The sequence below is a fragment of the Haliotis cracherodii genome, unplaced genomic scaffold, assembly GCF_022045235.1.
Source record: "Haliotis cracherodii isolate W230 unplaced genomic scaffold, xgHalCrac1.p SCAF_1, whole genome shotgun sequence".
Lineage (NCBI taxonomy): Eukaryota > Metazoa > Mollusca > Gastropoda > Lepetellida > Haliotidae > Haliotis > Haliotis cracherodii.
In genome coordinates, this window is record NW_027266264.1 from 394,185 (window position 1) to 406,744 (window position 12,560).

The 12,560-nt window shown below is 55.9% G+C and overlaps 1 protein-coding gene across 1 annotated transcript in view; it reads left to right on the forward strand.

Annotated features, from left to right (window-relative positions):
- LOC139470987 (protocadherin Fat 4-like) overlaps positions 1–12,560 on the forward strand; it is an 83,565-nt gene that overhangs the window by 66,014 nt on the left and 4,991 nt on the right. Inside the window, exons 23-24 of the mRNA XM_071253302.1 lie at positions 11,009–11,200; positions 11,781–11,968. Of these exons, the coding sequence (XP_071109403.1) occupies positions 11,009–11,200; positions 11,781–11,968 (380 nt within the window). The remainder of the gene's footprint in view (positions 1–11,008; positions 11,201–11,780; positions 11,969–12,560) is intronic.

Sequence of the window (12,560 nt, forward strand, 5' to 3'; positions counted from 1 at the left end):
CGTGTGTTACCTGGGAGAGTCTCGGCGTGCGTGTGTTACCTTGGAGAATGTCGTCGTGCGTGTGTATAGGCTGGGAGTGTGTCGTCGTGCGTGTGTATAGCCTGGGAGTGTGTGGTCGTGCGTGTGTATAGCCTGGATGCGTGTCGTCGTGCGTGTGTATAGCCTGGGAGGGTGTCGTCGTGCGTGTGTATAGCCTGGGAGTGTGTCGTCGTGCGTGTGTATATCCTGGGAGAGTGTCGTCGTGCTTGTGTATAGCCTGGGTGCGTGTCGTCGTGCGTGTGTATAGCCTGGGAGAGCGTCGTCGTGCGTGTGTTTAGCCTGGGAGAGTGTCGTCCTGCGTGTGTATAGCCTGGGAGAGTGTCGTCGTGCGTGTGTAACCTGGGAGAGAGTCGTTGTGCGTGTGTAACCTGGGAGAGAGTCGGCGTGCGTGTGTAACCTGGGAGAGTGTCGGCGTGTGGGTGTTACCTGGAAGAGAGTCGGCGTGCGTGTGTTACCTGGGAGAGAGTCGTCGTGCGGGTCTTACCTGGGAGAGAGTCGGCGTGCGTGTGTAACCTGGGAGAGCGTCGTCGTGCGTGTGTATAGCCTGGGAGTGTGTCGTCGTGCGTGTGTATAACCTGGGAGAGTGTCGTCGTGCGTGTGTATAACCTGGGAGAGTGTCGTCGTGCGTGTGTAACCTGGGAGTGAGTCGGCGTGCGTGTAAAACCTGGGAGAGAGTCGGCGTGCGTGTGTAACCTGGGAGAAAGTCGTCGTGCGTGTGTAACCTGGGAGAGAATTGTCGTGCGTGTGTTACCTGGGAGAGAGTCGTCGTTCGTGTGTTACCTGGGAGAGTGTCGTCTTGCGTGTGTTACCTGGGAGAGTGTCGTCGTGCGTGTGTATAGCCTGGGAGTGTGTCGTCGTGCGTGTGTAACCTGGGAGTGAGTCGGCGTGCGTGTGTAACCTGGGAGAGAGTCGGCGTGCGTGTGTAACCTGGGAGAGTGTCGTCGTGCGTGTGTAACCTGGGAGAGAATTGTCGTGCGTGTGTTACCTGGGAGAGAGTCGGCGTGCGGGTGTTACCTGGGAGAGAGTCGGCGTGCGTGTGTAACCTGGGAGAAAGTCGGCGTGCGGGTGTTACCTGGGAGAGAGTCGGCGTGCGTGTGTTACCTGGGAGAGTGTCGTCGTGCGGGTGTTACCTGGGAGAGAGTCGGCGTGCGTGTGTAACCTGGAGGAATGTCGGCGTGCGTGTGTAACCTGGGAGAGTGTCGGCGTGCGTGTGTAACCTGGGAGAGCGTTGTCGTGCGTGTGTAACCTTGGAGAAAATTGTCGTGCGTGTGTAACCTGGGAGAGAGTCGTCGTGCGTGTGTTACTTGGCAGAGCGTCGGCGTGGGGGTGTTACCTGAAAGAGTGTCGTCGTGCGTGTGTATAGCCTGGGAGAGAGTCGGCATGGGGGTGTTACCTGGGAGGGTGTCGTCGTGCGTGTGTTACCTTGGAGAGAGTCGTCGTGCGTGTATATAGCGTGAGAGTGTGTTGTCCTGCGTGTGTATAGCCTGGGAGTATGTCGTCGTGCGTGTGTTACCTGGGAGAGTGTCGTCTTCCGTGTGTTACCTGGGAGAGTGTCGTCGTGCGTGTGTATAGCCTGGGAGTGTGTCGTCGTGCGTGTGTAACCTGGGAGTGAGTCGGCGTGCGTGTGTAACCTGGGAGAGAGTCGGCGTGCGTGTGTAACCTGGGAGAGTGTCGTCGTGCGTGTGTAACCTGGGAGAGAATTGTCGTGCGTGTGTTACCTGGGAGAGAGTCGGCGTGCGGGTGTTACCTGGGAGAGAGTCGGCGTGCGTGTGTAACCTGGGAGAGTGTCGGCGTGCGGGTGTTACCTGGGAGAGAGTCGGCGTGCGTGTGTTACCTGGGAGAGTGTCGTCGTGCGGGTGTTACCTGGGAGAGAGTCGGCGTGCGTGTGTAACCTGGGAGAGCGTCGTCGTGCGTGTGTAACCTTGGAGAAAATTGTCGTGCGTGTGTAACCTGGGGGAGAGTCGTCGTGCGTGTGTAACCTGGGAGAGTGTCGTCGTGCGTGTGTTACCTGGCAGAGCGTCGGCGTGGGGGTGTTACCTGAAAGAGTGTCGTCGTGCGTGTGTATAGCCTGGAAGAGAGTCGGCATGGGGGTGTTACCTGGGAGGGTGTCGTCGTGCGTGTGTTACCTTGGAGAGTGTCGTCGTGCTTGTATATAGCGTGGGAGTGTGTCGTCGTGCGTGTGTATAGCCTGGGAGAGTGTCGTCGTGCGTGTGTATAGCCTGGGAGAGTGTCGTCGTGCGTGTGTATAGCCTATGAGAGAGTCGGCGTGGGGGTGTTACCTGGGAGGGTGTCGTCGTGCGTGTGTTACCTTGGAAAGAGTCGTCGTGCGTGTGTATAGCCTTGGAGTGTGTCGTCGTGCGTGTGTATAGCCTGGGAGACTGTCGTCGTGCCTGTGTATAGCCTGGGAGAGTGTCGTCGTGCGTGTGTATAGCCTGGGAGAGATTCGTCGTGCGTGTGTATAGCCTGGGAGAGCGTCGTCGTGCGTGTGTAACCTGGGAGAGAGTCGTCGTGCGTGTGTTACCTGGGAGAGTGTCGTCGTGCGTGTGTTACCTGGGAGAGTGTTGTCGTGCGTGTGTATAGCCTGAGAGTGTGTCGTCGTGCGTGTGTTACCTGGGAGAGTGTCGTCGTGCGTGTGTCACCTGGGAGAGTGTTGTCGTGCGTGTGTATAACCTGGGAGAGTGTCGTCGTGCGTGTGTATAACCTGGGAGAGTGTCGTCGTGCGTGTGTAACCTGGGAGTGAGTCGGCGTGCGTGTGTAACCTGGGAGAGAGTCGGCGTGCGTGTGTAACCTGGGAGAGAATTGTCGTGCGTGTGTTACCTGGGAGAGAGTCGGCGTGCGGGTGTTACCTGGGAGAGCGTCGGCGTGCGATTGTAACCTGGGAGAAAGTCGGCGTGCGGGTGTTACCTGGGAGAGTGTCGTCGTGCGGGTGTTACCTGGGAGAGAATCGGCGTGCGTGTGTAACCTGGAGGAATGTCGGCGTGCGTGTGTAACCTGGGAGAGTGTCGTCGTGCGTGTGTAACCTGGGAGAGCGTCGTCGTGCGTGTGTAACCTTGGAGAAAATTGTCGTGCGTGTGTAACCTGGGAGAGAGTCGTCGTGCGTGTGTAACCTGGGAGAGTGTCGTCGTGCGTGTGTTACCTGGCAGAGCGTCGGCGTGGGGGTGTTACCTGAAAGAGTGTCGTCGTGCGTGTGCATAGCCTGGGAGAGAGTCGGCATGGGGGTGTTACCTGGGAGGGTGTCGTCGTGCGTGTGTTACCTTGGAGAGAGTCGTCGTTCGTGTATATAGCGTGAGAGTGTGTTGTCCTGCGTGTGTATAGCCTGGGAGTGTGTCGTCGTGCGTGTGTTACCTGGGAGAGTGTCGTCTTCCGTGTGTTACCTGGGAGAGTGTCGTCGTGCGTGTGTATAGCCTGGGAGTGTGTCGTCGTGCGTGTGTAACCTGGGAGTGAGTCGGCGTGCGTGTGTAACCTGGGAGAGAGTCGGCGTGCGTGTGTAACCTGGGAGAGTGTCGTCGTGCGTGTGTAACCTGGGAGAGAATTGTCGTGCGTGTGTTACCTGGGAGAGAGTCGGCGTGCGGGTGTTACCTGGGAGAGAGTCGGCGTGCGTGTGTAACCTGGGAGAGTGTCGGCGTGCGGGTGTTACCTGGGAGAGAGTCGGCGTGCGTGTGTTACCTGGGAGAGTGTCGTCGTGCGGGTGTTACCTGGGAGAGAGTCGGCGTGCGTGTGTAACCTGGAGGAATGTCGGCGTGCGTGTGTAACCTGGGAGAGTGTCGGCGTGCGTGTGTAACCTGGGAGAACGTCGTCGTGCGTGTGTAACCTTGGAGAAAATTGTCGTGCGTGTGTAACCTGGGGGAGAGTCGTCGTGCGTGTGTAACCTGGGAGAGTGTCGTCGTGCGTGTGTTACCTGGCAGAGCGTCGGCGTGGGGGTGTTACCTGAAAGAGTGTCGTCGTGCGTGTGTATAGCCTGGAAGAGAGTCGGCGTGGGGGTGTTACCTGGGAGGGTGTCGTCGTGCGTGTGTTACCTTGGAGAGAGTCGTCGTGCTTGTATATAGCGTGGGAGTGTGTCGTCGTGCGTGTGTATAGCCTGGGAGACTGTCGTCGTGCGTGTGTATAGCCTGGGAGAGTGTCGTCGTGCGTGTGTATAGCCTGGGAGAGAGTCGGCGTGGGGGTGTTACCTGGGAGGGTGTCGTCGTGCGTGTGTTACCTTGGAAAGAGTCGTCGTGCGTGTGTATAGCCTTGGAGTGTGTCGTCGTGCGTGTGTATAGCCTGGGAGACTGTCGTCGTGCGTGTGTATAGCCTGGGAGAGTGTCGTCGTGCGTGTGTATAGCCTGGGAGAGTGTCGTCGTGCGTGTGTATAGCCTGGGAGAGCGTCGTCGTGCGTGTGTAACCTGGGAGAGAGTCGTCGTGCGTGTGTTACCTGGGAGAGTGTCGTCGTGCGTGTGTTACCTGGGAGAGTGTTGTCGTGCGTGTGTATAGCCTGAGAGTGTGTCGTCGTGCGTGTGTTACCTGGGAGAGTGTCGTCGTGCGTGTGTCACCTGGGAGAGTGTTGTCGTGCGTGTGTATAACCTGGGAGAGTGTCGTCGTGCGTGTGTATAACCTGGGAGAGTGTCGTCGTGCGTGTGTAACCTGGGAGTGAGTCGGCGTGCGTGTGTAACCTGGGAGAGTGTCGTCGTGCGTGTGTAACCTGGGAGAGAATTGTCGTGCGTGTGTTACCTGGGACAGAGTCGGCGTGCGGGTGTTACCTGGGAGAGCGTCGGCGTGCGTTTGTAACCTGGGAGAAAGTCGGCGTGCGGGTGTTACCTGGGAGAGTGTCGTCGTGCGGGTGTTACCTGGGAGAGAGTCGGCGTGCGTGTGTAACCTGGAGGAATGTCGGCGTGCGTGTGTAACCTGGTAGAGTGTCGTCGTGCGTGTGTAACCTGGGAGAGCGTCGTCGTGCGTGTGTAACCTTGGAGAAAATTGTCGTGCGTGTGTAACCTGGGAGAGAGTCGTCGTGCGTGTGTAACCTGGGAGAGTGTCGTCGTGCGTGTGTTACCTGGCAGAGCGTCGGCGTGGGGGTGTTACCTGAAAGAGTGTCGTCGTGCGTGTGTATAGCCTGGGAGAGAGTCGGCATGGGGGTGTTACCTGGGAGGGTGTCGTCGTGCGTGTGTTACCTGGGAGAGTGTCGTCGTGCGTGTGTTACCTGGGAGAGTGTTGTCGTGCGTGTGTATAGCCTGAGAGTGTGTCGTCGTGCGTGTGTTACCTGGGAGAGTGTCGTCGTGCGTGTGTCACCTGGGAGAGTGTTGTCGTGCGTGTGTATAACCTGGGAGAGTGTCGTCGTGCGTGTGTATAGCCTGGGAGACTGTCGTCGTGCGTGTGTATAGCCTGGGAGAGTGTCGTCGTGCGTGTGTATAGCCTGGGAGAGCGTCGTCGTGCGTGTGTAACCTGGGAGAGAGTCGTCGTGCGTGTGTTACCTGGGAGAGTGTCGTCGTGCGTGTGTTACCTGGGAGAGTGTTGTCGTGCGTGTGTATAGCCTGAGAGTGTGTCGTCGTGCGTGTGTTACCTGGGAGAGTGTCGTAGTTTTTGTGTCACCTGGGAGAGTGTTGTCGTGCGTGTGTATAACCTGGGAGAGTGTCGTCGTGCGTGTGTATAACCTGGGAGAGTGTCGTCGTGCGTGTGTAACCTGGGAGTGAGTCGGCGTGCGTGTGTAACCTGGGAGAGAGTCGGCGTGCGTGTGTAACCTGGGAGAGTGTCGTCGTGCGTGTGTAACCTGGGAGAGAATTGTCGTGCGTGTGTTACCTGGGAGAGAGTCGGCGTGCGGGTGTTACCTGGGAGAGCGTCGGCGTGCGTTTGTAACCTGGGAGAAAGTCGGCGTGCGGGTGTTACCTGGGAGAGTGTCGTCGTGCGGGTGTTACCTGGGAGAGAGTCGGCGTGCGTGTGTAACCTGGAGGAATGTCGGCGTGCGTGTGTAACCTGGGAGAGTGTCGTCGTGCATGTGTAACCTGGGAGAGCGTCGTCGTGCGTGTGTAACCTTGGAGAAAATTGTCGTGCGTGTGTAACCTGGGAGAGAGTCGTCGTGCGTGTGTAACCTGGGAGAGTGTCGTCGTGCGTGTGTTACCTGGCAGAGCGTCGGCGTGGGGGTGTTACCTGAAAGAGTGTCGTCGTGCGTGTGTATAGCCTGGGAGAGAGTCGGCATGGGGGTGTTACCTGGGAGGGTGTCGTCGTGCGTGTGTTACCTGGGAGAGTGTTGTCGTGCGTGTGTATAGCCTGAGAGTGTGTCGTCGTGCGTGTGTTACCTGGGAGAGTGTCGTCGTGCGTGTGTCACCTGGGAGAGTGTTGTCGTGCGTGTGTATAACCTGGGAGAGTGTCGTCGTGCGTGTGTATAGCCTGGGAGACTGTCGTCGTGCGTGTGTATAGCCTGGGAGAGTGTCGTCGTGCGTGTGTATAGCCTGGGAGAGTGTCGTCGTGCGTGTGTATAGCCTGGGAGAGCGTCGTCGTGCGTGTGTAACCTGGGAGAGAGTCGTCGTGCGTGTGTTACCTGAGAGAGTGTCGTCGTGCGTGTGTTACCTGGGAGAGTGTTGTCGTGCGTGTGTATAGCCTGAGAGTGTGTCGTCGTGCGTGTGTTACCTGGGAGAGTGTCGTCGTGCGTGTGTCACCTGGGAGAGTGTTGTCGTGCGTGTGTATAACCTGGGAGAGTGTCGTCGTGCGTGTGTATAACCTGGGAGAGTGTCGTCGTGCGTGTGTAACCTGGGAGTGAGTCGGCGTGCGTGTGTAACCTGGGAGAGAGTCGGCGTGCGTGTGTAACCTGGGAGAGTGTCGTCGTGCGTGTGTAACCTGGGAGAGAATTGTCGTGCGTGTGTTACCTGGGAGAGAGTCGGCGTGCGGGTGTTACCTGGGAGAGCGTCGGCGTGCGTTTGTAACCTGGGAGAAAGTCGGCGTGCGGGTGTTACCTGGGAGAGTGTCGTCGTGCGGGTGTTACCTGGGAGAGAGTCGGCGTGCGTGTGTAACCTGGAGGAATGTCGGCGTGCGTGTGTAACCTGGGAGAGTGTCGTCGTGCATGTGTAACCTGGGACAGCGTCGTCGTGCGTGTGTAACCTTGGAGAAAATTGTCGTGCGTGTGTAACCTGGGAGAGAGTCGTCGTGCGTGTGTAACCTGGGAGAGTGTCGTCGTGCGTGTGTTACCTGGCAGAGTGTCGGCGTGGGGGTGTTACCTGAAAGAGTGTCGTCGTGCGTGTGTATAGCCTGGGAGAGAGTCGGCATGGGGGTGTTACCTGGGAGGGTGTCGTCGTGCGTGTGTTACCTTGGAGAGAGTCGTCGTGCGTGTATATAGCGTGAGAGTGTGTTGTCCTGCGTGTGTATAGCCTGGGAGTGTGTCGTCGTGCGTGTGTTACCTGGGAGAGTGTCGTCTTCCGTGTGTTACCTGGGAGAGTGTCGTCGTGCGTGTGTATAGCCTGGGAGTGTGTCGTCGTGCGTGTGTAACCTGGGAGAGAATTGTCGTGCGTGTGTTACCTGGGAGAGAGTCGGCGTGCGGGTGTTACCTGGGAGAGAGTCGGCGTGCGTGTGTAACCTGGGAGAGTGTCGGCGTGCGGGTGTTACCTGGGAGAGAGTCGGCGTGCGTGTGTATAGCCTGGGAGAGAGTCGGCATGGGGGTGTTACCTGGGAGGGTGTCGTCGTGCGTGTGTTACCTTGGAGAGAGTCGTCGTGCGTGTATATAGCGTGAGAGTGTGTTGTCCTGCGTGTGTATAGCCTGGGAGTGTGTCGTCGTGCGTGTGTTACCTGGGAGAGTGTCGTCTTCCGTGTGTTACCTGGGAGAGTGTCGTCGTGCGTGTGTATAGCCTGGGAGTGTGTCGTCGTGCGTGTGTAACCTGGGAGTGAGTCGGCGTGCGTGTGTAACCTGGGAGAGAGTCGGCGTGCGTGTGTAACCTGGGAGAGTGTCGTCGTGCGTGTGTAACCTGGGAGAGAATTGTCGTGCGTGTGTTACCTGGGAGAGAGTCGGCGTGCGGGTGTTACCTGGGAGAGAGTCGGCGTGCGTGTGTAACCTGGGAGAGTGTCGGCGTGCGGGTGTTACCTGGGAGAGAGTCGGCGTGCGTGTGTTACCTGGGAGAGTGTCGTCGTGCGGGTGTTACCTGGGAGAGAGTCGGCGTGCGTGTGTAACCTGGAGGAATGTCGGCGTGCGTGTGTAACCTGGGAGAGTGTCGGCGTGCGTGTGTAACCTGGGAGAGCGTCGTCGTGCGTGTGTAACCTGGGAGAGTGTCGTCGTGCGTGTGTTACCTGGCAGAGCGTCGGCGTGGGGGTGTTACCTGAAAGAGTGTCGTCGTGCGTGTGTATAGCCTGGAAGAGAGTCGGCATGGGGGTGTTACCTGGGAGGGTGTCATCGTGCGTGTGTTACCTTGGAGAGAGTCGTCGTGCTTGTATATAGCGTGGGAGTGTGTCGTCGTGCGTGTGTATAGCCTGGGAGAGTGTCGTCTTGCGTGCGTATAGCCTGGGAGAGTGTCGTCGTGCGTGTGTATAGCCTGGGAGAGAGTCGGCGTGGGGGTGTTACCTGGGAGGGTGTCGTAGTGCGTGTGTTACCTTGGAGAGAGTCGTCGTGCGTGTTTATAGCCTGGGAGTGTGTCGTCGTGCGTGTGTATAGCCTGGGAGAGTGTCGTCGTGCGTGTGTATAGCCTGGGAGAGCGTCGTCGTGCGTGTGTAACCTGGGAGAGAGTCGTCGTGCGTGTGTTACCTGGGAGAGTGTCGTCGTGCGTGTGTTACCTGGGACAGTGTTGTCGTGCGTGTGTATAGCCTGAGAGTGTGTCGTCGTGCGTGTGTTACCTGGGAGAGTGTCGTCGTGCATGTGTCACCTGGGAGAGTGTCGTCGTGCGTGTGTATAGCCTGGGAGTGTGTCGTCGTGTGTGTGTATAACCTGGGAGAGTGTCGTCGTGCGTGTGTATAACCTGGGAGAGTGTCGTCGTGCGTGTGTAACCTGGGAGAGCGTCGTCGTGCGTGTGTAACCTTGGAGAAAATTGTCGTGCGTGTGTAACCTGGGAGAGAGTCGTCGTGCGTGTGTAACCTGGGAGAGTGTCGTCGTGCGTGTGTTACCTGGCAGAGCGTCGGCGTGGGGGTGTTACCTGAAAGAGTGTCGTCGTGCGTGTGTATAGCCTGGGAGAGAGTCGGCATGGGGGTGTTACCTGGGAGGGTGTCGTCGTGCGTGTGTTACCTTGGAGAGAGTCGTCGTGCGTGTATATAGCGTGAGAGCGTGTTGTCCTGCGTGTGTATAGCCTGGGAGTGTGTCGTCGTGCGTGTGTTACCTGGGAGAGTGTCGTCTTCCGTGTGTTACCTGGGAGAGTGTCGTCGTGCGTGTGTATAGCCTGGGAGTGTGTCGTCGTGCGTGTGTAACCTGGGAGTGAGTTGGCGTGCGTGTGTAACCTGGGAGAGAGTCGGCGTGCGTGTGTAACCTGGGAGAGTGTCGTCGTGCGTGTGTAACCTGGGAGAGAATTGTCGTGCGTGTGTTACCTGGGAGAGAGTCGGCGTGCGGGTGTTACCTGGGAGAGAGTCGGCGTGCGTGTGTAACCTGGGAGAGTGTCGGCGTGCGGGTGTTACCTGGGAGAGAGTCGGCGTGCGTGTGTTACCTGGGAGAGTGTCGTCGTGCGGGTGTTACCTGGGAGAGAGTCGGCGTGCGTGTGTAACCTGGCGGAATGTTGGCGTGCGTGTGTAACCTGGGAGAGTGTCGGCGTGCGTGTGTAACCTGGGAGAGCGTCGTCGTGCGTGTGTAACCTTGGAGAAAATTGTCGTGCGTGTGTAACCTGGGAGAGAGTCGTCGTGCCTGTGTAACCTGGGAGAGTGTCGTCGTGCGTGTGTTACCTGGCAGAGCGTCGGTGTGGGGGTGTTACCTGAAAGAGTGTCGTCGTGCGTGTGTATAGCCTGGAAGAGAGTCGGCATGGGGGTGTTACCTGGGAGGGTGTCGTCGTGCGTGTGTTACCTTGGAGAGTGTCGTCGTGCGTGTGTATAGCCTGGGAGAGAGTCGGCGTGGGGGTGTTACCTGGGAGGGTGTCGTAGTGCGTGTGTTACCTTGGAGAGAGTCGTCGTGCGTGTGTATAGCCTGGGAGTGTGTCGTCGTGAGTGTGTATAGCCTGGGAGAGTGTCGTCGTGCGTGTGTATAGCCTGGGAGAGCGTCGTCGTGCGTGTGTAACCTGGGAGAGAGTCGTCGTGCGTGTGTTACCTGGGAGAGTGTCGTCGTGCGTGTGTTACCTGGGAGAGTGTTGTCGTGCGTGTGTATAGCCTGAGAGTGTGTCGTCGTGCGTGTGTTACCTGGGAGAGTGTCGTCGTGCGTGTGTCACCTGGAAGAGTGTCGTCGTGCGTGTGTATAGCCTGGGAGTGTGTCGTCGTGTGTGTGTATAACCTGGGAGAGTGTCGTCGTGCGTGTGTATAACCTGGGAGAGTGTCGTCGTGCGTGTGTATAACCTGGGAGAGTGTCGTCGTGCGTGTGTTACCTGGGAGAGAGTCGGCGTGCGTGCGTAACGTCGGAGAGTGTCGTCGTGCGTGTGTAACATGGGAGAGTGTCGTCGTGCGTGTGTAACCTGGGAGAGTGTCGTCGTGCGGGTGTTACATGGGAGTGAGTCGTCGTGCGTGTGTAACATGGGAGAGAGTCGTCGTGCGTGTGTAACCTGGCAGAGTGTCGGCGTGCGTGTGTAACCAGGGAGATTGTCGGCGTGCGTGTGTAACCTGGGAGAGTGTCGTCGTGCGTGTGTAACCTGGGAGAGTGTCGTCGTGCGTGTGTTACCTGGGAGAGTGTCGTCGTGCGTGTGTATTGCCTGGTAGAGAGTCGGCGTGCGGGTGTTACCAGGAAGAGAGTCGCCCGGCGTGTGGTACTTAAAGGGACATACACGTTACAGTCACATCAGTACTGTCGCATGTTCTTCTATACATACCCCAGAAATATGTTGATAAAAAACTACACAGACTTCATGGCAAGTCTACTCATGATATATTTACAAATGAAATGCATATTTACTTTTTGTAGATGTTAACAAGAAGCCAGTGCTGACCCAGACGAATACCAAAGTGTTCGCCAAAGAGGACACAGCGCCCGGAGAAGAGATATACAACCTGACCATCACTGACGAAGACACCCTCGCGATTGGCTATGCGACCACGATCAAAACCCTCCCTGAAGAGGCGGCCGCCAACTTTGAGGCTGTGGTGAACGACAAGGGTAAGCTGCAATCTAAGGAACTCCAGTGTCGCCATACTCACAAATAATTGAAACAATACTTCCCTTCGACCTAATTGTGGTAACAGTGTTGACCTTGACCTTCGACTCAGTAATGGTAGCAGTGTTGACCTTCGACTCAGTAGTAGTGACAGTGTTGACCTTTCACTCAGTAGTAGTGACAGTGTTGACCTTCGACTCAGTTGTTGTAACAAGGCTAACCTTTGACTCAGCACTAGTAACAATATTGACTGTTGCTCATTCGGTATCAGAAAAACAACAAACAAATCCTTACAAATAATGAAAGACCGTTAATGACATTCATAACAGAATATTCGACTTAGTAGCTACTTGAAGCGGGTCCTGTGTGGAACCTATGAATAAAATAGTCTAGTAGTTGTATCCTATGGTTGCATCGACAAGTTTTTAAGTCAGATTGAATCATTTAAATTCATTTCTTTCCAATCATGTTATTCATGTGCACTGTAAGGTAAAGATCCGTTTAAGTACACGTGTACTCAACATAAGGAACCATTCCACAGCACGGGGATTCCCCACGATCAACATGTCCGTCTCCTTCCAGTTATCTCAATCAAACTACGTGCTGGCAGAGAGTTGGACTACGAGACGTTGAACAAGTACACATTTTTTGTCAGAGTCAATGACGGCTGTTGGACGTCTGACGACATCGTCACATACTTGGACATCGATGATGTCAATGAAGCTCCGGGCATTGTCAACGGGTTGAAATATTCGGCTGAATTTAAAGAGGTGAGCTTGTCTTCACTTTTATGCCCGTCTCCCTACACCTTCCTCGTCAGTAGACTAAATATTGTATCGACTACAATATTGTCTTCACTTCAGCTTTGTCTTCACTGCACCTTTCTCATCACAAAACGTTTTTCTTCACGATATTGTCTTCATTACGCTTTTGTGTTTACTATACTTTTGTCTTCATTACTTCTGTCTCCACTACACTTTTGTCCTTATTACTTTTGTCTTCACTACACTTTTGTCTCCACTACGCTTTTATCTTAACTACACATTTGTCTTCACTATGCTTTTGTGTTTACTATACTTTTGTTTTCCTTACTTCTGTCTTCACTACACTTTTTTCCTTATAACTTTTGTCTTCACTACACTTTTATCTTCACCACGCTTTTGTCTCCACTACGCTTTTATCTTCAATACACTTTTGTCCTCACTTTGCTTTTGTGTTTACTATACTTTTGTCTTCATTACTTCTCTCTTCACTACACTTTTTTCCTTATTACTTATGTCTTCACTACACTTTTGTCTTCACCGCGTGTTTATCTTCACCACACTTTTATCTTCACCACGCTTTTGTCTCCACTACGCTTTT